This window comes from Furipterus horrens, unplaced genomic scaffold, assembly GCF_987537825.1.
Source record: "Furipterus horrens unplaced genomic scaffold, mFurHor1.1.pri manual_scaffold_7, whole genome shotgun sequence".
NCBI lineage: Eukaryota > Metazoa > Chordata > Mammalia > Chiroptera > Furipteridae > Furipterus > Furipterus horrens.
Genome location: NW_028327177.1, coordinates 101019225 through 101045102, shown reverse-complemented (window position 1 = coordinate 101045102; position 25878 = coordinate 101019225). Strand labels below are relative to the sequence as shown.

At 38.3% G+C, this 25878-nt stretch overlaps 1 protein-coding gene across 3 annotated transcripts in view; it reads right to left on the bottom strand.

Annotated features, from left to right (window-relative positions):
- Positions 1–5614: 5614 nt before the first annotated feature.
- Positions 5615–25878, bottom strand: part of GRM7 (glutamate metabotropic receptor 7) — an 862741-nt gene continuing 842477 nt past the window's right edge. Inside the window, exon 10 of one of the 3 annotated variants that reach the window (XM_090284096.1) lies at positions 5615–6794. In XM_090284096.1, the coding sequence (XP_090140222.1) occupies positions 6745–6794 (50 nt within the window). In that variant the 3' untranslated portion in view covers positions 5615–6744. The remainder of the gene's footprint in view (positions 6795–25878) is intronic. The other 2 variants (XM_090284094.1, XR_016512405.1) reach the window with 2 other exon arrangements.

Sequence of the window (25878 nt, the reverse complement as noted above, 5' to 3'; positions counted from 1 at the left end):
TTTTATTTAAAGGAGAGGAAAAAGATGCCAGTTTCTCTAACAAGGAATGCTGTTAGCTGGCTGGATGATGCAAAGTTGGAATAATTGCTCCCTAGGATTCCCTTTCTTGTAGTGAATAGATTCCTACAGTTGAGAGGCAAATGCAATTTCTCAGCTATGGAACTAGGTGTGTACTCAACTGGGGCTCTGCTCGCTTGGATCTCCATGTCCTCTTGGAGCCCACAGGGCAGTAAATAATAAAGTAACAGCAAGCAAAATTAAGTCAATGTGTCCAAACTTCCTAAGGAGAAGTGAGAGGCAATGAGGGAAGATGGGAAATGCAGTGAGGAATGTAAAGCTCTGGGTTGACTTGTCTGCAGTGACTCTGGATGTTCATTCCGAAGAGATCACCTGTGCAAGAAAGTGAAGCATCTGAGGAATGTAGACACAAGCTCTGGAATGGAGGCTTCTCCAGGGCACAGGATTGGGCTTTCTACCTAACTTCTGAGTCCCTAAGAATTTAGATAAGTGCCTAGTTAGGTGCTCTAATCCTTTGTGGATTGAATCTTCTTCCACTGCATTTTATGACAACCACAGTGCAAGGGAGAGAAAGGAGTTGCTGTTCTGAACCTAATTTGGACCAGTGAGGAGGCTCTGGTCAAGAAGAAACTTGGGGGAAAGCACCAATGTCAACTGATCTCCTGAGCCAGGTGGTGGCAGACTGCACAAAGCCAAGTGGACAGATGAAGCTTTGGAAAGGTAGATGGGAATTATCTCTATTTTCTGCTTAATTTTTTTGTAAATCTAAAACTACCCTAAAATATTTTTAGAATAACATTTTTTGAAGTCAAAATATGGTAATGAACCCAAAACCAGAAATAGGAAAATGGCAGACCAAAGGCAGGAAAAGGTACCAAGGAATAGAATTCTGAACGTCTGGTCATGACCCCAGGAAAGAAAAACAAAAATAATTCAAAGCAACAAATGTAGGTACAAAACAAACTTTCCCGTGAGTTAGGTTTTAACGAATTCATGCAAAAGCTGTAAGGGAGGCAAATGCAGATCGTGACGAAACAGTGATGGAAAGAAGATTCGGGTTTAAAGCTTCAAGTCCAGAAGGAATGCAGGTTTGCACAATGTGTTAGGTCTAGTAAAAGTGTCTTTTTCTTGTTTGTTTTAACCATTTGTCATGTGCAAGGCCAGAATGTGGGAAGAGCAGCTTGGTGCTTGGACTTGACCCGTAGTTCACAAAGTACGGTACATGGACCGAGAGCATCAGAGGCACCTGGGAAGCTTAGAAATGCAAATTATGAGCCCTACCCTGTACTTACTGAATTAAACTCTGGGCTGGGACTCACCCTTCTTGCTTTGATAAGTCCTCCAGGAAATTCTGATGCTCACTAAAGCTTTGGGTCCACTGGATTAGAACAGTAATCTACCCCACTACTTGGGAAAATGGTCTGGGAAGCTTGTGGAGAAAAAAAACGCCCGAGCTTTACTGAAGACTAATTACAATGGACTCTTGAATCCAACCAAGGATATATTTTAAAGTCTGTTGGTGAATCTAATGTATCATCAGGGTCGAGAACAAAATTTCAGTTCAAATATCAGCAGCATAATCATCTCCAGAGAGTTTATTAGAAATGCAGAATCCTTGTCCTACCTGCTGAATCAGAATCTGTATTTTTAACAAGATGCCTGGGTGATTTATAGGCACATTAAGGTTTGAGAAGCATTTGCAAAGATAAGTAGTAGAAAAGAAATCAGAATTTACACCTTGCCTCCATTTTCTCTTCATTGATTGATGTACTCCTTTTAAAGTTAGTAAAAGTATGGGACAAAAAAGGCAGGATAAACATGTTGACATATGAGACATAATTAAGGTCAGGGTCAAAGAAAGGCAGCTGATAGGCAGGTTATGTGAATGAGAGAAAAGGGTGTTCTATAAGACTTATGTGCTTGAGTTTCCCTTACCTCCTTGGGCAGTATTCACATTATTGCCCATTGGCCAAACGTAATAGACCTCTAGGTCAAAATCAAAGTCGGCAACCAATATTTGATCCCAGACCTCAGGGATGAGTTTGGAAGTGTGAAGACACTAGGGCTTTTCTCCAGATTTCGAGACATGCCCTGTCCTCCTCACTCTCCCTGTGGGGAATCCTGGGGAGTGGGTGTGTGCTCAGTGTCTCAAGGGGTTGCAACATGACCAAAACTTCAACGGGAAAAGACCAAGGGGATAAATTAGGAACCTGATTTAATTCTCTGGTAGAATTACAGGCCAATGCTTTATTAACAGTTGGAGAGAAAAAAGCCAGCCCCAGAAGCTACTCATGTTCTTGAATGATAGGCTTGTTGTTCTGACTCAACTTCTGTGATGGAGAGTCATAACAGCATGGATATAAGAGTGTTGACTTCACAAGGCATGGCAGATGTCTTTGCTTTGGTTAATTTCTTCTTTTTTATTGAGCAAGAAGAAACAATACAAGATGATTGTTTCTGCTGGGTTTTTTTTTTGGGGGGGGGGCAGGGTTCTAACTAGAGAAATGACCATACTTATATCCATCTAATGCTGATTAATGCACCAAAGTCAGCTAAGTCCTGGGTCTCTGGTAGAAGCCCCCAGGGCCTCCTGCAGCTTCCGTCATCTCCTGAATGTAATCACTGCCATGGCTGAGAATCAGTAAGACAGAGTAAAGAATAGATATAATTATCAGAATCTAAACAGGTAGTCAAGAGAGGACATGATAAAGCAAATTTTACAAAAGAATAATTTAATAGAGGAAAAATGTGAAATAAGAAATAACATAGCAGGAGTTGTATTATTGATGGATTGAGGGATTTTTTAGTCCGTTAGAGCCTTATTGCATTTGTTTGTGTAAAACGGTGGCCAAACGCCCTGCTGGATACCTTAGGCTGAGTTAATCATGTTGAGAGCAAAGAAACAATTATTATTTCCCACTTGTACCCCAGCAATTGCCTCTAAAACCATTTTAGATTTTTGTGTTCAGACTTGAACACATTTTGATTGTGAAGTTAACTTTCCGGAACAAGTTCAAACAGAGCAGCCTGGTGAATGAAAATACTTGAGTCCATGTTCTAAGCCCATTGTAAAGATGGAGATTTGAGGATCCCAGGGGTGTGTGCATGGCCTGAGATTGCACAGCAGATCAGCAGCGGAGCTCAGCACTCTATCGTAGGAGTTCTGGTTCTGAATCAGTGCTTTCCTGCTATGCCACCTCCTTGTGTCCCCCTTCCTTCCTTAAGTGAATAGATTTATATATCAAGTTCCACTTTACTTCCTAAGAAAGAGATTCATTTTTTGATGAAAAGAAACCACACCTAATAGTAGCTCTCTTCTTTAGTGCCCAGGCTGACTGTAAAGTGTTCACTCGCTTCTCCTCTTGATTATCTGAGTCATGTCTGTCTTTAAAGACCCAGTTCTAAGTCCTCTTGACACAGTTCCTCTTGACCTGCTACAACCACTGGTTCAGGCTCCTCCAGCCCTCCTTTCATATTCTAGAGCCCTTTAACATAATTCACCTGTTCTTTCTTTCATGATTCCTTTGCTAATATTTATGGAATGATGACTCCTTGTTGGGCACTGCTCTAAGTGCTGAAAAATGACAGCAAAACAGAATGTCTTATCTCCTTCAGAAGGTACTGACAAAATCAAGAAATCAAATCTATAAAGTGAAATAATGATAAGTATTGTAAAAAAAATAAAGCAGGTAATGAATTCAGTCTGCTGTGGCATGGGCAACAGCTCTGTTAGATAAAATACTCAGAGACTTCTGACATAATGATGTTCAAGAGGAAGCTAGAAATAAGTGAGGAAGTGAAATTATGCACATTTTTTGGGGGGGGGAAAGAATACTAAGCAAGAGAAGAGAGGTGGGAGTTGTGTGGTGTGGCTGGAGGAGGTAGACATTCATTATGCTGCCTGCCATTGATAATGTTTTCTAGCATATCTGTCCTGTGGCTGCTGGCACACTTTAACTCAACTGCTGCCTAATGATGGGGCTATGGAAGATGTTAGAACTGCATTTTGAAGATTAAGTAAATTGCTGTTTATAAAATATATATTGTAATACATATAACATACATAAAGTTTATAATATATAAAGTATATAATGTATATAAATAACAATGTCATGTACATAGTGCTATAGAAGCTTTAGTTTTTATCCTAGCAATGATCATGACCACTGTTACCTCAATTCTGTTCTGAATTAAGGATCCAGCCACAGAACAGAGGCCTTTCTTTGGCAGCCTGCACCTTCCAATCCTAAGTGGGATTGCTTTTGTTATTTCCACTGTGCTCTTGGTTAGACATTTGAATATTGGGATAGGCTCTTATTCAGCTTTGTGAAAAAAAAGATATTTCTATAACATGGCCAGAAGACAGCCTGGCTTGCCCATGTGCTGTGGTACAGATTCTCTTTCCAGGTCTGGAATGGGGAACCTCTACATGCTTACTTTTATTTTTAAGACAAAATGTAACAGCCTTGATGGGTGCTGATACTGCTGGGAGTAGCGGTGGTGGTGGTCATTATAGCTAATGTGTATGGCAAGTGAGCCATGTGCCAAGCACTGTCCTAAATCCTTTGCATGGGTTTTCTCTCTCAACCCGGTTAACCCTATGAGATAGGTAGGAGTATTAACTTATTTTCCAGTTAAGGAAGTAGAGGATTCAGAATATTTATGTAACATCCCCAAGGACAGCTAGCAGGAGAGGAACCAGGTTTTATAGTAGACTGGGTGTCTCTACAACTTGAAAATGAATAATCCAAAATTTATTTTTCTTTTGATTTGCAGTTTTTCCATGGCCTATCATTTGAAAAGCATTTAGGGGATAGGGAAAACTGAGAGAGATTAGTTTTTCTCAGTCTCCTGCTGAAATGAGTTTCCTAGTCTTTGCACACGCATTACTTGGGCCAAGGGAGCTAAGAGACAGCAGGAATGGATGCCAAAGGTGGAATCAGGTGTGGGTTTTAGTCACAGTTAGATGCACAATGGGTCATTTAAATATATTTAGGATTTTGGGGTCCATCTCTGATTGCTGAGGACCAATATCACTTCGCAAATAGATACTCTTGTGTGCTTCTGACACCTAAGTTACTATGAGAGTATTTTCTAATGTTGAGTTTTCGGAACCCCAAGTCTTATTCTAGACATCAGCAATATGGCCGCCATTCCTGTTTGCAAGCATAGGCAAATGCTTTGTGATAGTTATCTTTACTCACTTATGTCCTTTAAGTGTTGCTGAAGTGTTTATCTTTTCACTAAATTGTCCTCAGACTGCTGTTTATTGAAGCTAGTATTCTTTATTTTCTCTTTCCTCTGGCACTTTCGCTATTTTTGACAGGTAACTTGCTGAGTCAATGTCTGAGGGTTGTCAGGTTTCAGCTTAAATTATGAAAAAGCAACATGCATGGGCTTTGTGATAGCTCCTTTTCTCTGAGACACTTCAGACCTCTGGGTTTTTAATATGCATTCCAGGTATGGCTGTAGTTGCGATCTCAGGCTTGTTCCTTTAACAAGTTTGGTCCCCATTGTTCCCTAGCTTCCGATTTTATGAAATAAACTGTAACTAAAAGGGGATAAACAACTAAAAATATTTATTGCAGAAAATAAAAAAGTTAACCAAAGTATTTTATTGATACATTCTTGGACAATATCACAGAATTGAAAGAGAATGGAAAGAAATAATTTTTCAGCAAGGGTGTTTTTCCACTAAATTGGCACATAAGCAGCAAGGTTAACGAAAGTACTTGTTACAAACAGTAAAAAACATACATGCTTTTTTTAGTAAAGTCCTTATCACTGGTCAGTCATAAAGGGGCATGAACAAAACCTCAAGACATGAAAAATCCATATTCTTTTCTCCAAATACCTTAATCATTATTAAAATTATTGCAAAATATCCATATACCCTAAATTAAATAACAGAAGAGAACACAAATACAAATATTGAACATATTATTAACATATACTGTAAAATACATTACTGGCATGCATTCCAAAGATCAAGACCTCTATTCAGTTCAGCCCATACTTTCCTTTCGTGTGACTTATCACATACAAATAATAGATAGGTGGGATCTACTTTATCAGCACAGTTATTGGTCTTTAAGTATCTTTTTGTGTCTTTTAAAAAAAATAACATGATTTGCAGTGGTACTATAATCATAATTATACAGTCATGTACATATGTGGTTTAAATTTATTTTTTAGTCTGCTGAGATCTTTTTAAAATTTTGTTTTAAAATTTTCCCAAATATGTCACCGTCTGAGAGAACAGGGCTCTATGAAAAAAGGGCATTCGAAAACAAACAGTGAACCAAGGTACAACATCTGATGGCAAAGTGCAAAAGTCCTCACAAACTGTACAGAAAATTTCAAAACCTTGCAACCTGGAAGTACATACGTAGAAAGACAAGTCAGCCCCAGAACATTACCGTGGCTCTCAGTGGTTCATCCTTGAGAGCCTGGGTGGGACTTGAGTCTCAACACTCCCATGGCAGGGAAGGTCCAAAATTGCAGCCAAGTTGGCAGTGCTGATGCCAGTGACTTATTAAGCCAAGATAAAATGGAATATTTCATAAAGCAGCTGTGTAGGTCATTTGGATCCTCTCACATTGGTCTCCCAGCTGGGGATGCTCCTCCAGTGATGGCAGCGGGCAGGACCAAAAGTGTCCTATGCCAGGTTGAGGGACGAGATAACTGAGGCTCTTCCTCCTCCATGGTTCCATGGAATGGAACAGCTTAGATAACCAGGTTATTATAACTGACGTACTTCTTTTTTGCAGCAGGGCCTGAAAAAAATGTGAATAAGTCAAATTATTATTATCCTAATAAGTTGTAAATAGTAATTTGCAGAAGTATTTTCATCAAGGTTTGAAGCTACTTAAATCTTGTAGGTGTGTCAACACAGCTTACATTTTTCCCCTTAAATGTAGAATAAATTATATTTTCCTGTTTGGTACAGTGATTTTTTCTTCACTCACTCATTTATTCAGTCATTCTTTTGGTAGATATGTGTCAATTGTTTACCATCTGCCAGACAGGCTGGGTACTGATGAGCAGCTGCAAATCAGACCCTTTCCTGTCCTTAAGCTGGAAACAGACACCAAGATCCCAAGGTATGACTCTGCTTCATGTTCTGGTTCTCAGTACCAAGTAATACAGTTGCTTTGATGTGATATGTTCTTTATTCATTAATCTTAGTAGTTTTGCGTCTGCTTCTGTTGGACACAAAGCAACTGTCATGTAGCATTTCCGGATGGTTTATTTTACTTACTTTTCTAGATTCTAAATGGTACTATTAATTTAACAGAAACTAGTAGCAAGAATTCTTCTAGTTCCCTTCAATAGAGATTTATATGAATTTAGAGAAACAGAGAAGCAACAATAAAGTACCAAGAGGGGTTGTATCTGAACTTTGAGTAATTCAGCTGGTGTGTTACTGATGCATTTTGAAGATTCATTTCTCAAATAAATCATATTGTATTATTTAGCTAAAATCAAAAGAAAAAGTAGAATTACATGAAATTGAAATTCCCATGGAAAATCTGATTGTGAGACTGGTCATGATGCATCCTCACTCAGTAAACAATTGGCTTCAATTACCCCTGAATCTTCTAAGAAGTTTCCCTCTTTTATCACAGCCTTTATTGTCTTCAACAATATCCTTGGTTGGAGTATAAGGAGAAAAAAATTTTTAAAGATGTTTTCATTATTTTTCCTTTTCCTCTGAAGCCTTTTTACAGTCAAAACTAAGAAACCCCAGTTAATAGTTGCAAGAAATAGTCACAATGTGCCTTGTCAAAGGCCAAGAGGTTAATTGTCCTCAGGACAAAGGTGGGGGGGCAGAGAACTAACCAACCCAGAAGCTTATACTGACCTAAATATCTGGGACTACCACTATTGTGTGATTAATCAAGGTTGTTTTTTAATATAAGCATAACTATCTAGCAAAAAGGGGAAAAAAAGCAAGCATATTTGAAATTCCTCAAATAGGTTACTTTAAAACACCAGGTACCCAGGAAGTGTCTTTGCTTAAAAAAATGGGGATGTTAGAAAATATTTCCCTTGTATTGGAAAGCTGAGCACTGGGTGGCATTAAACTATACTCAAGATGATATTATATTTTAAAAAAATTAGAAATGATAATAATGGAAATTCACCAATGCTTGGCATGGATTATATTATTGTATTCTCAAGTAACTTTGAAGTGAGTGTTGTTTATGTCCCTAATTTACAAACAAGTGTTCTGGGTTCACATACCCAGGTCCTGATCCAGCTCTGTCACTTACTTAAGGTGCGACCTAGATCAGTCGAATGACACTGAACTTCTCCGAGCCTTTATAAAATGGGTAGAATAATTGTCACCCTGTGAGCTGTGAATGGCATAAATGTATGAAGTACCCGTTTCTTATCTGGTGACAAGGTGCATAAATGTATTTTTAAATTGCAAAGTTCTATACACATTATTAGCCTCAGTGCATGCTTTCTTCTCAGGATAGCTTAGGAACATTGCAGCAAAATGATAATGGAGTTGTGCAGGTCCTAGAATGGCAGTTTATGTACTTTTCAGAGCAATATCCAATGTATTACAGTGTTTATTTTTAAACCATTCTAGCCTTGTGAGTAAATAAATAAGTGCCTGTGGTGTCCGATAATTCCATTTATTTGAGTGGCAACACAGTTTATGGCCTAGGAAAGAAAATTGCTTAGCTCAAAATAGTTGTATAGTAAAACAAATATAATTCTTTACTTTGACATAGTTAGAATTTTTTCTTATAAAGTTACAAGTTTTAAGGAGTAGGTATGCTCCCTATTGAATTTTTAAAAGTTATCTACATCAGTAGTTATTAAAGCAAGGTATCTTGATGTTTGCAATGAGGCAGCGTGTGGACACTGGCTTTTGAATTCCTAGTGTGCCTTTGCTATCTCATGTAAGATATTATACCAGAGGAACAGCAGGGGAGGAGTGGGCAAGTGGGAGGGAATATATGGGAACTCTCTGTACTTTAAGTTTTTCTGTAAACATAAAACTACTCTAAAAATAAATTCTATTAATTTTTAAAAGCAAAACAAAACAAAAAGAAAAAAAAGGTCAGACATTACAACTTATTCTTAGTGTTGGTCAAAATCAAATTCAATTTGACATTAACTCAGTGAAGTTGTTTTCTCTTTTCTTTTTTCTGAGCTTTGGCTCACACAAAAAAATTATTTCTCCAATTGTGGTCTATGAAACTCTTGTAACCCAGGTTATAGGAAGTAAAGAGAAATATAGAGAAGGGGAAGAGTCTCATGGATAAGAAACATTGAATGATGGGAAACACTGAATACATAAAATTAAAGAAGGCTTCCCCCCACCCATATTTAATTTATTTATTAAATAATAAGAATTCTATTGATCATTGACATTACAGCATGTGTTTTCCTGAGCTCTTTAAAAAATAAAATGTGTATATAGATGTATGCATGTGTAAGTGTGTATATGAAGCAATTCAAACAGCCAGAAAAGGTGAAAATAATAATATATCACAGTCCAGAATATAACATGTGCTGATGCATTGACATCTGTGCTTCAGGTGCCCCTCCGTTCATCCAGAGGCAATTAAACACTGTGGAAACCCTTCCCATTTCCCCATCCCCACTGCCAGTCTTCCCCCTCTCCACACTCCAAAGCTGCTATTCTGATTTTGGTTTGCATCCTTCCTAAGGTGGTTTCACACACCTACTGCATGTGTAGCTGCCCATAAACTATAGATAGTATTGCTTTGTGTTTTTGAAATTATACAAAATGGTCTAATTCCATACATATCTATTTGCCATCTGTTTTTCATGAAACACTGTAGTTCTAAGGTTTATGTTGATTTGCTAATCATAGTTACGATATAGTTTTCTTGTAAAAGCACCAAAATTTCTGTAACTCTTCTTACTGATGGCCCCTACTTTCTAATTGTTTTCAATAACAAGCAAAGCTGGAATAAATGGTATCTAAAAACATAATTAATAAAGTTAAATGACAAAGCTATAGATCAGAAAAAAATATTTACATATATTTAAGCTGACAAAGGATTGATATCCAAAATATTTTACACTAATACAAAATAACAAATAAAAGGCAAACTAATTTTTTAAAATGGATTGATGATCTAAAAAGGCAATGGAAATCCGTAGATGAGAAAAAATAAATAAGTGAAAACTACTCAGCCTTGTCAGTTAGAGAAATTAGAATTGAAGCAATAATAAGATAGTATTTCATGCCCATGCTATTAAAAAATTAAGTATATGTAATACCAATTCTTGGTGAGGGTAAAACACAGATTCTTAGGCCACACTCGTAGGAATGTAAATTGGTACAGTCACATGAGAAAACAACTTGGAAAAGCTGAAGATATGCATACCATTGATTCAGTATTTTTATTTCAAGATATATACTCACCACACTTTTCCACATACGCACACATGTGGATATGTGTAGGACTTCTCAGACTGTTTAATAGAATGATGTGTTTTTTGATTCTCTAAGAAGGAATTCTTTAGGGACCGGGCACATAATATAAATGGGTGAAGTGGGCCACGTGTAAGATGTTAAGTTGAAGTATAGACCATGATGAATTAGAAAACCTCTGCCCATCTAAACAGTATAATCACTGTGGGATGTAGCCTCAACTTAGTCAGATATTCCTTTTTTTTGAAGAAGAGTGGGACTTCTGTATGTCTATGTAAAAATGTATTTCAAAATTCATGTTCTACTTATCAAGCACATTTGTGTTCTGGGCATTAGGAATACCTGTTTTTAGTGGAAGATTCAAAATTATATTAAAATATTTAGCAAGTCAAAGGAAAGAGGCCAGTCTCTAGGCTGTCAGTTTGCAACTCAGTGATACTATTTGTACTGTTCCAAAAATTTGATTCTATAGTCCTGTTTTAGCAGATCGCTTTGTACTATATAAGAACATCCTTTTGGAAATACATTTGGTTATTTCTTAACTCTTTTTTAATTGAATTTATTGAGGCGACATTGGTTAATAAAACCATATACGTTTCAAGTGTACAGCTCTATAACACATCACCTGCACACTGCATTGTGTGCTCACAACCCAAAGTCAAGTCTCTTTTCAACACCATTCATTTCCCCTTGCCCCTCTTCCACCTCCCATCCTCTTTCCCTCTGGCAATCACCGTACTATTGCCTGTGTCTATTTCGTTTGTTCACTTAATCCCGTCACCTTTTTCACCCAGGCCCGCAACCCCCCTTCCCTCTGACAGCTGTCAGTCTGTTCTCAGTATCTATGAGTTTGTTTTTATTTTGTCTGTTAGTTTATTTTGTTCATTAGATTCCACATACAAGTAAATTTGTATGGCTCTTGTCTTCCTCTGACTGGCTTATTTCATTTAGCATGATACTCTCCAGGTCCATCCAAGCTGTTGACCCATTCATTGTTTAGTAACACGTTATTTAGTCACTATGTGTTTGAGTGCTTTCCAGTTTTTTAAAATTTTAACTGATTTCTAGTTTCATACCATTGTTGTTGGAGAAAATGCCTTATATGATTTCACTCTTCCTAAATTTATTATGTCTTGTTTTGTTTCCTAAGATGTGGTCTATTCTAGAAAATGTTCCTTTGTGCACTTGAAAAGAATATATATTCTGTTATTACTTGAGATGAAGTGTTCTGTAAATATCAATTAAATCCACTTGGTCTGGTGTGTCTTTTAAGATCACTGTTGCCTTTTTGATTTTTTTGTCTGGAAGATTTATCCACTGATGCCAATGTAATATTAATATGAGTGTATTATGTTGATCTCCTCCCTTATGTTCATCAAGATTGTCTTTATGTATTTAGCTGTTACTCTGTTGGGTGCATATATTTACAAGGGTTATATCTGTTTGTCAGATTGATCCCTTCAGTATTATGTAATGTCCTTTGAATCTTATTGTGACCTTTGTTTTGAAGTCTATTTTATTTAATATAAGTATTGGTACCCCACATTATTTAATATTTCCATTTGCATGGAATTTTTCCACCCTTCATTTTTAGTCTGTGTGTATCTTTCTTTCTGAGGTGGGTCTCTTGCAGACAGCAAGAGATTTGATCCTCTTTTTCTTCTAACCTGCTGTTGGTTCCTTCTAGTGTATTCTTCATTTCAGATATTGTGTCTTTTTTTTCTTACTTTTATTTTATGGTTTCTATGTCTTTTTTAATACTATCTTTTTAAGTTCTCATGGTGATCATCCATTTTCCCCCTAATGTCCTTGAACATCCTTATAACTATTATTTTGAACTCTAGTGTCTTGTTCACTTCCATTTCATTTACTTCTTTTTCTGGGGATTTCTCTTGTTCTTTCATTTGAGGCATGTTTCATTGTCTCCCCCATTTTGTCTGCCTTCTTGTGTTTGTCGCTATGTATTAGGTAGATCTGCTATGACTCCCAAACTTGTTATGGCATTTTTTGTTGTAAGTGTCTTGTGGGGCTGAGTGGGGCAGTCTTCCAGATCTCTTGAGCTAAGTGCTCCCAGAATGTCTCTTGTGTGGGTTATATGTGCCTTCCTGTTGTAATGGAGTCTTGAGTGCTGTTGGCCCATCCATGGGTGGGGTTAAACCACATGCTGACTGACTGTAAGAATAGACCTTGATTACAGTGTATAAACCACTGTGCAGGGGCTATTTCCCAAAGTGGAATTGTCCCCAGCAGGATCTGGTACCTGCCAGGATCTCCCTTTGGGTGTACCACCTGTGTGGTTAGTTAGGTTGAGCTCTGGTGTTTTCTGAAGCCCACCATGGTTGTGTTGGTTCTGCGTCCACTTGGGTGGGGTTCCATTGCAAGTTGATGTCAGACACTGCCTGTAACCAGCCTTGGAGTGCCTGTCTGGAGCTACCACATAGTTCACTGTTTGTGGCTGCCTGTACTGGGCCGGGGCATGCATAGGAGGGGCCAAGTTGTGTAAAAGGGTCAGCTTCCTCCAGCTTTTAGCCGGGGGCAGATCAGTAAAGTTCCAAAATACCCTGAGGTCCACCTCCTCCTGTGAGTCACACCACCACTCCCTGAGATCATCTGGTCTTCCTCAAGAGCCTTCTGTAAAGAGACTGTAGAGTGAGCCCAGTCTGGATGCAACCCACAGATCATTCCTTAAAGTGTGGGTGCATTAGGGTGGGGTGACTGGGGTTGAGGAGGATGGGGCTAGTGGTTCTCCTGCTTGGGGGTAGCATGGTCAGGCACTCAATGGGGGGAAAGTGGCCTCTAATCCAGACCCATACCACTCAGTCTCTGCCCAAATCTCTGAGGAGCACACTCCAGATTGGGTGAAGCCAGTCAGCTCCTATGCAGGAACAAGCTAAGCAGGGCAGGACCATGAGGAATTGGAAGGACAGATCAAAAGAGTCTCCCATTGGGGGTGGTGCCATCTGAGCCTTTAGGGGAACAAGAATGTCTTCTCTTCACCCTACACCTCAACCGCACCACCCAGTGCCCATCTAAGTCCTGCAGAAGAGCCTCCCAAAAGAGATGTGCTCCAAAAACCCCAGCTCTGTGCAGCACTCCATACCCCTGCAGTTCTGAGCTCAGCAGGGCAGGGATACTGGTTATTGGAAGGACCAGTCAAATTACTCTCCCACTGCGGGACATGGAATGGGCTAAGCTCACAGAGGAGATGATTGGCCTTCACATGGCTGTGGACACACAACCCAGCGCCCATCTGAGTTCTGAGCAAGAGCCTCCTAGGAAGATGTGCTTTGAAGGTCCCAGCTCTATGCAGCACTCCAGTTCCCCCACAGAACAGGAGCAGGAGCAGGTGACCCCCCAGCAGGATGGGGCCACTGTGAATGGAAGGACAGGCCAAGTGATTCAGCAAGGGGAGTGGTGCGCCACCCTTTCTGCATCTCTGCCTCTCTTACCAGTCTATGTGACTTCTGTAACTCCTTAGTTAGAATACTTCTGTTCAGCTAGCCTTCAGTTGGTTATTCAGTTTGATAGCTCTACAACTTAGCTGTAATTCCAGTTTGGCACCTGGAGGAAGTAAGTGTAGCTTCCACCTACTCCGCAGTCATCTTGGAATCTTCCTGTTTCTTAACTCTTGATCCTGCCTATTACTATAGTCATTTATAAAGCTGACCAAACTTTGAAATACTGCTTTATTGCCTGATGAAACTTTGTCCAAATGGACCTTCCTCTGAACCCATTCTAAGCAGTGTCTGTGCTGCGCTTCTCCCACTACTGCTTCCTGTCCACTGCCGTTCAGAGTTGTTGTAGCTATAAATATTTCAACTGGAAGGGATTCTTCATATTAGGATTTGCAGTTAGTAAAACTAAAGGAAATACTTTTAGTAATTCTGTGATCAATGACCAGTTTCCTGCTGGTTGGTTTCATCAGTAAATTGCCCTTAGCCAATCACTTAATGTCAAAAGAGTAGATGTTATCTTCAACTATTAGTTCTCATTCAAGATTTCAAATAGGCTCATAAACTCCCTATATTTTGTTTTTATTAAAGATACTTCATCTTGTAATGATTTTTCCTTAATCTTTAAAAAATTGACTATCATCTAAGAGTAGCACATTAGTCAGCAAAAAAGATGCAAAAGAACAAGAATGAAGAACATGATTACCAAAAAATGAGTCATTCACAATTCAGTAGGTTACTCTGAACTAAAAAAAAAAAAAAAAAGGAGAGATAGAGAGGCTTTTCTGCATCTCCTCAGCCCCATCCTCAGCTCTTCCACCACAGAAGAATGTTAGACTCTTTGTCCTGATATTAGTCAGACTTCTTGACGCAAGAACTTGGCAGGGATGAAAATGCAATCAACTGGTTAATCAGCTCAGGATTACAAATCACCAGTTACTCTAATACAGTTGCAAAAAAACCCAAGTCTGGATTTGTATCAATCTATCCAACCATCCATCTAAGAAAATATTATTTAGCATCTATTAACTTCCAGTCACTTTAATGTACCCTAATCTTGCAAAAACAGTCTTGAAAGACTGCAAGTTGTTTGTTCCTTTCTCATTTATTGTATAGGCAGCTCATATTTAACTTTTAAGAAGGCCGTCAAGTGCCATCAGTAAGAGGCTGGCATTTCCTTTGTTTTTTCTTCTTCTATTTAATATGATAAGGAAAAGGCATGATATTATAGGTTAGACTCACATTGAGAGGAAACCCCAAAGTAAACTGGTGCCTTTCACCAATATTGAGTGAGGGAGGCTATTTATTGAAGCTGCTGGGACTAGTCTATCATATTTGCAGACAATAGCAAACCAGTTGAGAGAATATAGAAGCAGCAGCCTAGAAAACCTTAGAAAAAAATGCCAAGTGCTTGCCCTATTTTTACCAGTGACAGAGAAATGAGTCAGATATGTCCTTGTTGCTTGGACTTGTGCGTTATAGAGAAAGAAATGATTACAGCATCTGTGTTCAGTGCTTAAAAATATTTTACAAGTGCTAATTGATTTTGTATTGAATGGCAATGTATTATACTAAATCTGGGGAGGCTTCTCAGTGAAATGGGCATTTGATCTGGATGATGAAGAATGAGAGAACGTAGGAAGGATGCAGTTGTATGACAGTGGACTGTGTTTTCCAGCCAGGTGCCTTGGGGAGGGGAGCCAGAGGGTGCAGGTAATTACTTCAGTAAATATGCAAAATACACGCGCTGACATACTAAAGTCAAGGTACTAGAGATACAGTGACGAAGAAGACACAATTCCTATGGTTACTTAACTTCTAAACAGAGGCTCCTATAAAAGGCATTAGATGCTAAATGAAGGCAGTGGTGTAGTAACTACTCACTTAATGTCATCCATAGGTTCTTGGAAGCTGTGACATTACGCAAAATGACATGTAACGAACCAGTTGTACCCTAGGCTTATTTACATAAACAAGAGTTGAGCTCCTATGCATATTTTGGGGTACAAAATAATCAGACTTCTAAATAAAGACCCAAAACACTCCTGTTTTTGTTTTTGTTTTGTTTTTTTCTGTGTTTTTTTTTTTTTTTTGCTTCAATCAATTCTCTGTTTAAAAATATTTAAAGATGCATACAAAAAATATAGGAAAAGCACCTGTGCACAATTCCAAGTTAGAGGCCCATAATAGAAATTAAATTTTCTGTACAAGTTTTATGTCTAAGGAATGTAAACCTTCCAGTGTCTAGCATACAGTTACTCAAATAGTAATAGCTCAATTATAGAGCAGGAATTTTAAAATAAAACACTTCTCATATTAAACATTGGAATAAATAAATGTGAGCTATACATACATTTAAGAAAGATTAATAAAAGCAAGTAAGATAGTGACTTTCCAGCCGACTTTTTCCAGTTCAGGGCTGGGTGGCTGGACCCTCTCTTCATAGCTCAGGGCAGAAGGTGGGTCCCCCCCTGGACAGGACATCCTCCCATTTCCAGGGCACTCACCCCAACACTCACTCATCCTGAAACAATCCAGACACACCAGTTCATCTCTCGTGCAAATCTCTGGGATTTGGAAGGAAATTGGGGTCCCTGCAGAACACCCACACAGACATGGGGAAGAGGTGTAAACTCCAGAGACGGTGGCCCTGGCCAGAATCAATTTTATTCTCATATGCATTATACTGAAATGATGTTGAATGAAATGATGTTATTCAAGGACTTGCTGTAGTTGAGAGGCCATGGAGGAGCCATTCATGCTTTTGAAGCAGAATCTTTGCTCTTGCTGTCCCCACCCCTACAATATTAACTACCTCTTTTCCTTAACTGGGTACCTTCTGCCCCTTGCTCAGTTGTAGTTTCCAAAGTCACTTGCTCCAGGAGCCTTTCCTGACCCTTCCAGACAAGGTTTCCCTGCCTTCCTCTTGCACAGCCTCTCTTCTTTTGTCCTACTTAACACAACCAGGGTGAATCACTTATTTGCCATGTGCCTCCAATATTGAGTGTCAGGATGGTAAAGGCCATTTTTCCCCCCGATGCCTAGAAGTGTGTAATACATAGGAAGTGTTTAATATTTATTGGATTTTTTTGCTATAGAGGGCCTTCTGCTCTCCCATTTTCAACTCTCAGAGGATCTTAGGAGACAAAGAGACCATACACACAAAAATGCTTGGGAACTTTGCCATCTTTTTTTCCCCCATGTCCCCCTTGGTGCTGAACATTGCTTTCACTCCACAGATTCCATTTATGACTTTTAAACAACAGCATCCTTTTTTATCCTTTTAACATCCAAGGAGGGTCAAAATAGCCTAGCTAAATTGACAAATTCATTTTCAATTCTGCCGTGAAAACAGTCAATGAATGTTTCTTTAAAAAGTCTAATTTGTGCTTTAAGATGTAAAGCATCAAAAAGAGGTTTACAGGGTTCTTAGAAGATATATTTGAAGCAAAGAGACTGCATCTATTTTGAACATCTTCAAGCTTGTCCAAGTTAAAATTTGGGTAATTTGAGGCCATATAGGTTTTGCCTTAGAAAAAAAAGGATTCCCTGAATTATTGCATCAAAGATTTCTACTTTTTCTTGTAATGCACTTTGCCTGGGCATTGAAAAGCTTTTGTGTATTTTGCAATTTCAGTATATTAGAGATGTGAGCATTCTGTAGCATATTATGGATGCAGTGCAATGATGCATCCAAGATTGAAGCTATGCATCAAAGTCTATCTTAAGGATATGCTACGAATAAGGCATTCATGATAAAATAATAGCAGAATAGTACTTAGTGTTCTTGGATGAAAAGCTCTAGCTAAAATCCAGTCCTTGCTATTATTTTGGGCTCAGAGATGCACAGTCCATTCATTCATTCCTTTATTCATTTATTCAACCAATATGAAGAGTTTACAATGTGCTAGTAGTTTGGTTAAAAACTAATGACACAAAGATAGGGACAAATACTCTCTATTCTTGAACAACTCCTGGCTGAGTGCAATTCAACACATATTTATTGAGCACCTACTATGTGTTAGATAATGTGATAGGCAGGGGGATAAAGCCATATTATGTGTAGTACAGTCCCTGTTTTTATGGAGCTTACACTTTTCTAGGGGAAGACAGATCATTTAGAAAAGTATATGCATCCAATTCTTGTTATTCATCATTGTATTCTCTAAAAAAATTACCACACACACTGAATTAGTGAATACTGAATGATTACTTTTCTTAGGGGAAATACAGGGTTAGATTCCTGTGGGCCTCTGGTTACAACATTTTCATCAACCAGTCAAGACATAAGCTTGTTTTATGTGTGTTACTATTTAAAGATACTTCGTTTAATATATATCATTGATTCATCACCATTGAACTCAGAGCAATGGCACTGTAACTCATGTCTGAACTATGCTTATTTAACACATGCATTTTTTTTTTGTTGTTGTTGTTTTAAGGCACATTACACCCTTTCTGCACTTGGGGACACTAGACAGCACATCAGAAGTATGTGTGGGGGCCACTTTAAACAGAAAAATCACCAAGAAAAAGTATATAAATTCAAAACACAGCTATTAAATAGAGTGCAAAAAGCTCACTTGTTTACATAGGAGAGCTGAGACAAGAAGGCAGAGAGACACCTTATTCTCCCTCAGTTGGGAACGTATGTGCATTTTGCTCTCTGTGTATGTCCACACATGATTTCAAAAGCACCCTAGACATTTATTTTAGAGTTGCAAATCAGTTTTAGAAAGTAGAAGAGTTTGTAAATACAGAAGATGCAAATAACAAAGATAAGTTGTATGATGGCAAAAGGCAGAGGTTGCTGTACCAGGTAGAGAAGTAGATAAGATTCAAAGAGGATGACGTATCAGCAGAGACTTGGAGGACATGAGAGAGAAGCTATGGAAGTATTCGATCATAGACTGAACAGCAGGTCCAATCCCTGAGGCTGGCACCGGAAAGGCCAACATGGCTGAAACCAAGAGTGAGTAGACATGGTTGTATTCATAAAGAATTCCAACACTGGCAGGCAGTGCCATCAAAAGCTGTGGGAGAGGTGTGATGTGTGTGGGACAGGAGAGAGAAATGGGGAAAAATGGGACAATTGTAATAGAAAAACAAACAAAATAATAATAATAAAATCTTGAATGAAAAAAATTTGTGCACAGAGGAAGGGGTGCAAGATATTTTCTGATAAATTCAGGAAATGTTTCAAAGGCGAGCGAATGTTTAACTGCCTTGAGTAGTAAGTTATAAACATTTTCCAAGCAAGCCTTGGTATTGGGAGCATAGACATTGAAAAACATTCCAGAAGGAAGATATCACATTGGCAAAACCATAGTGTTTGGAGAGAATGGCAAAGAAGTTGAAGAGTTTGGTGAATATAAGTTTTATGTAGAGAATAAAGATCACTAGAGAGACTGACTTCAGGTGACCAATGGTATTTTATGCTATATATAGGATTCTGGATATTAAGATGAATTGTGAGAAGTTCACTAATATTTTAAAGGAGAGAATACTCCAATAGTAGCCTAGAGGATGGATTGGAAATGAGGTAGAGGAATAGGAAAGTACATATTTTTTACTCCATAAGACACACACACACACACACACCCCAATAATGGGGGGAAATGTCTGTGCATCTTGTGGAGCAAATATTGTGTCACAGACCATGATGTGTATTACCTGACCTGGGGTTCCCAGAAAACTAGAAGAGTATTTGAATGTTAAAGTCTCTCCTCATTTGTTAATGACAGTGATGATGGTTCTTAATACTGCTGTTGACTGCTGTTCACTTTACATGGTTGAAATATTATTCTGTTACATTTTATTAAATATTTTAGTACACCATTTGGTTCAGAATTTTTTTTTCCCTCCTCTAAACCTAGGTGTGTCTTATGGTCAAGTGCATCTTATAGAGTGAAAAATACAGTAATTGCAGATCAGCTAGGAATTGATGGAATGATTAGGACTGTATTCATGGTTAGTGGAATTCCAGCCCAGTGGGGTCCTAGAGAGAAAGAATATCACAGGGCCACCTGAGCCTGCAAGGTAATTAGTGCCTGCTACCATTCCCGTCTCTTCTAAACCAAGTTCTGTATGTGTGTGTTTGTGTGTGAAATGTCTTAGGCATTGATTTATTCAAAGGAAAACTGCTAAGTATTAATAAAATCAAACATTGAATGAAGAAGCAGAGAAAGACTTCTGAGTCTTTCTGAGTCAGGCTGCAAAGGTCATGCAGAGAGAGGTACTTCTCTAGAACACCCATGCCGAAGGCACACACAGGAAAGGGAAAGAGGGTGTAGAGTCAGAGATACCCTCTGATTATAAGTTATTTGTATTCTGGAATGGTCTTCCCTCTGATATTTCCAAAGATGGAAAAAGCTTCTCCTTCTTTCAATTTAAATCTCATCTCTTGGGGAGGCCTTTCTTGACCTAATCTATAAAATAGCGCTCACTAACTCCAATTTCCCAGCCCCATCACAGTTTTTTATTTTTCACCACCTACCGCTATCATTGTCTAAAGTGTTTTAATTTATTTATATTTTGATTTATTTCCTTGTCTCCCTTCTAGGATGTAATCTGTACATACACATGTGTTTTTGTCACCATTGTATCCATGAGACTTATGATACTGCTGAACATTAACCTAAATAAATAATACAATGGGTGAAAGATGGTCTCTGTTTGGGGATTAGTTGGGGCTAATAACAAGGAGCCAACTCACTTCTCTGGTATTCCTCAGAACTTCTGCCTTTGACTCTGCTTCCTGCCAGGAATTTTTCTTCTTTCTTTGTTTCTCTTTTTTTAAAAAGATTTTATTTGTTTATTTTTATAAAGAGGGGAAGGGAGAGAGAGAGGGAGAGAAACATCAACCTCTCCCAGGCCCCCAACTGGGGACCTGGCCCACAACTCAGGCATGTGTGCTGACTGGGAATCAAACCAGTGACCCTTTGGTTTGTAGGCCAGTGCTCAATCCACTGAGCCACACCAGCCAGAGGTCTCCTCCTTTCTTAACTAGTAGATGCAAAGTTGATGAGGAACCTGAGAGTCCTGCTTTAATCTCTTTCTTGGAATGTGAAAATCTTCTGATTTTTATGAGTGGGCAATTCTTCTAGTACCCAGTCAGAGCAAACATAAAGTTGTTAGTTTACCACAGAGAATTATCAGGACTAACCACAACTGTTAGTTAAAAGAAGAGAAGAGAGACTTTGCATTCAGTCAAAAGATGGGTGGAACAGACCCCTAACCATTCCATATCTGGGTTGAGACAGCATCTGCTATTGGAGGAAATGGAGGAGTGCACTGGAAATTGGTTATGGCTGGGGTCTAATATTAGCAAGCTTGGTCCTACACTTCTGGGCTCTCATGACCATTCAGAGCAACACAGCCTGTGCTCAACCCTATTAGGTTTCCTATTTTTCATCTTTAGTGTTCACTATAGAAATACTTTCTCTCTTCTTCTTATCTCATACATATCACCAGTCTGTTACTTTGAAGTGAGCTTCCCAGGTAAGATATAGTGGATTGCTTTTGGCCTTCAATACATATATTAGGTTCAATGAGTTTAAAATTATTTAACAATTACTAGAGATATGTATCAAATTTCTAATTTTAAATTGATGGTTTAGTCTTTCCTTGGTGATGTCTAATGGGCCTGTCCACATTGATCATTCCTTTTTTTACTTGGGGTCAGATCATTTGTGATGGAACTTGAGGGATTCTGACAGGAGATTAGAATTCCTATCATTAGAGTTCTGCAAGAGTCTTAACTAGATTAAAGGGATTGGGTTTGGAGAGACTGGATTGGGAAAGCAGAAGTATTGCCTTCTATAAAGAGAGATAAAGAGACTTAAGATAGGAGCCCACAGACTAGATGTTAAATGACATTAGAAAATTCCTTTGAACTTAGGTATGATAATGATAATGATACTAATGTTGGACAATGTCTGTACTTTGTGGTAAGCTAGTGTATTTTGGAGTAAAGCATTATGGTGTCTGTCATTAACTTTAAAATGGCCCAAGACAAAAATACATAGATGTAGTAAATGTGGCAACATGTTAACAGTTGCTAAATCCTGGTGATAGGTTGTGCTACTACTCTTTCTACTTCTCTGAATGTTTGAAATGTTTCATGATAAAAATTGTGGGACTCCCTCCTCATTTTCAAAGCTAAATGTATGCTTCACAACTTTGCATGCATTAGTCCTACTTTTGTCCCATAATATCTGTTAACAAGAAGCAATACCCTCAAACCGGTCTCGTGTCTTTGAGAAGAGATGAAAATAAATTTTGATAGTTCCTGTGGCCTGGTGTAGAACTCTTGTGATCCTAATTCAAGAGTGATCATCAAAACAGCCACCAGAGTAAAAGGCAGAATGGAGGGAAAAGATAGACAGTCAGAAACACAAGGGTGGCCACCATTCGGTGGTATGACCTTGGGCAAGTTATTTTATCTTTCTGTGCTTCAGTTTTCTCATTTGAAAAATGGTCGTAATAATAGTACCAATCTCTAGGGTTGTTATGAGGATTAAAAGAGTTGGTATATGTAAGACGTTTAGAATAAGATTTGGTATAATTTTACTCAATATATTTGAGCTCTCATTTGCCTTCTTTTCAGATGCATTTGGAGACACTCACACACACATAACACCTGACTCATTGCATATGCATATGCTCTTCCCTTGGAAAAAAGAGGCCCTTCCAAAACAGAAGGTCAGACTGCCTATAAAATAAAACTAAATTTTATTTAGTTTTATTTAGTTGGTGGGGTGCCAACTTTTCCTCCAGGTGTAAGGAGTTACCTGAGCACCTAGTGGATTTCATCCATTCACTGGAAGGAAATCTGTCAAATCACCGTAAAAATGTCTCCACTGTCATCATTAGCCACTGGTTCATCTCTGCAAAAGTGTGATATTGAAATCCTGTGCCTTGAGAGCTTGTATTAGTCAACTGGTGCCAAAGGCGAAAGCAGAGGGTTGGCAGTTCCTATTATAGCAAAAACGACAGTTCCTTACTGTGCAGACAGACTTGTACACATAATCAATGGCTGCTGCTGCTACTCTGTACAGTCCATGCCATCTTCGTGCGATATTGGAACTGGCAGTCATCGATTCTAGAAGCTCTTACGGTAGCACTATTATGTGATTTGCAAAATCAATTGCTGGAGTTTGTAAATATGCCTTTGTTTATATATTTAACAATTTTAATTTAATAAGTTAGCTATCTACCAATAAGTACCATAGGAATGTCAGTTAGATTGGCTGAAATGAGTTATCCTCTATTTATTCACTAGTCACTTTTGCAGTTAATAATTGAGCTGTGTCTGTACTGACAAAGCAGCATGAAGATGGGAGCGACTATCAAGTTGATTCTATCAAAAAGACTACAACCCATTGGTGAATTGTTTCAATTTCCAACTCCTTGGTGTCTCAATGAATCATTCTCTTTCTTCCTTTTTTCCTTCCTTTCTTTTCTTCTCTCTCTCTCTCTCTCTCTCTCTCTCTCTCTCTCTCTCTCTCTCTCTCTCTCTCTCTCTCTCTCTCTCTTTCTTTCTTTCTTTTTGGATACCTTCCATTAATGCCATGTTCTGAGGTCCGAGCTCTCCTAGAGGCTTGGGATAATTCTTCACTCATTTTTGTAGTGTCATCTTGATCCATGGCCTTCTGTTTTGTTACCGCCCTCCTTTTTATGATGATCATCATTCAGTTATTAAGGTTTTTTTAAATTTGTTTATTGTGAGAAAAATGAGAAGGAAGTACGATATAAAGTTGGGCAGATCTCATGGGCTGTTAGAAATTGGAAAGGGACGGGATTATTTGAAATGACTGATTTATTTTTATTGTATTTTTTCCATTACCATTTAATCCCCTTATCCCTTCTCCTAGCAATTCCCACACTGTTGCCCTTATCCATGAGTCCTGATAATTGATTAAAGAAAGTTTTCTTAATAAAAATAGTAATAGTTAGCATTTATAGAGTGTTTCTTATGCCACACATGGTATCAAGTTTAAAAGACAGATAACCTCATCAACCCCCTGAAAAGGTGCTTTCATTCTCTTCTTATTGCAGATGGAAAAGAACCCATGTCTGACTCACTAGAACATGTTCTCTTAATTGATCTTGCTCATCCTCTTTCTCTTAGCAAATGAAAATATTGTAAAACAAGAGAGCAAAGAAAACAAGTGAGCTTGAAGGCACGTAAGGCCCTTTCTGCTGGCATGCTCTAGTGTACCTCTGATGAAATAACAAACAAGTGAGAAATAATAAAATGTAGCAATAGATTTTGAAAATCAGAGAGCAGAGATTTATCCATACTAAGCATCCTGAGTAGAGTTTCTGTCCTAAATGCTCTTCTCTTTTCTCTCTTCCTCTGAAAAAACTCACATCTGCATATAGAATCTCATTTCTCTCCAGAAGTTACAACTCTCTCTCCCTGTTGCTGATGGGTCATTGTATCTGGTGAGCCACAGGTTGACAATGAATGTCCAGAAACAAGACTCTATCAGTTTCCAATGAAATAGGAATTTGAATTAACTTGGGCACTTTTATTTAAATACAGGTTTCTATTTAGCTTGTTATAATTTCCACATTTCAATAATATAGCCATTACTTCGTTAAAGTCTAATTAAGACAGGTGATGGATTGAAACACCTATAATATGAAACACCCTTGGCTGAACGGCTGATTCATTTGATCTCTGAGGAAGAAAAACTTTGCAAGTAGTTCCCATACTTTCTATAGCTGCCTGTGGACATTTCCAATCAACCTGATTTCACCTTTCCAAACCTGCAGTCAACACAAGGGTTGTGCATTGCCTCTGTCTACTGGCAAAAATGTTAGTCTGATTTTAATATACTATTTAAGATCAAAGTTTTGAAAGTATTTTCTATCCCTTTTTTAAAAAGGTTATATTTTAGAGAGAGGGAATGCGAGGGAGAAAGAGAGGGAGAGAAACATTGATCTGTTGCCCCTCCTGCACCCGCAGCGGGGGGCCTGACCCACAACCCAGGCATTTGCCCTGAACAGGAATTAAACCAGCAACCTTTTGCTTTGTAGGACAATGTCCAACCCACTGAACCATACCAGTCACAGCTCCATTTAAAAAAAAAAAAAATTTCAAAACCAAAACCCAAATTGTCCTGTATATAATTCATTCATTTTTAGATGGGGAAGAAGAAACAGGTCACTAATCATCATTTTGAAAAGAGTAATGGAGAAAACTTTCTTTTCAGGGAATGAATAGGATCCAAGGGAGATATCTGGAGTTCTAACTTTCCATACATGTGGTCTTCCACCATAGGACCAATGGTCAGAAAATGAACCTAAGATCCTTTTGGAACTTCACCTGAGCAAAAAATGATTAAATAATGCTCAGCATGCTTCACCAAGTAAACATAATGGAATTTATATTTTGGAAAAGAAGAATTTTAACTTAAAAAATGAAAGAGGGTAACTTCAAGTCAACCAGAAAATTCAATAAATCCCTGGCACCCCATTTCCCTTGCCACCAAATCAGAGTGTTGTTTAAATCAGTTTGAATGAATTCACTTACTTTTCAACCGTTTTTTTTTTTTTTTTTTTTTTTGATGTCCTGTAAATACTACCCACATATCAATTTCTGTAACTGAGCCAACTGTAGAAATAAAATCAAACAGCAGCATCATTCAACCCACGGGATTGGGACGTCCAAATGGACCACATTATGTATTCAAGTTGGATGGGGCCATTTATTTCATTCCATTTCTGCGTCCTCTGTGGCACTCTGTGAGAAAACTCAGGCAATCACTGCTCTGCCCATATTTCATTTTTCATAAAAGCCTACAGATGCATTCCACTCCTTAACACATGCCCCAGGCTTTGAGATGTTGACATGTAAAGTACAAAACACTGGTATCACTTTTGCTGGAAATGGTACTGGTTAATGGTCAATTTACAGACTCTGCTTCATATTCTGAAAGTATTATTTTCCCATAAGGCAGAATAAATGGAAAT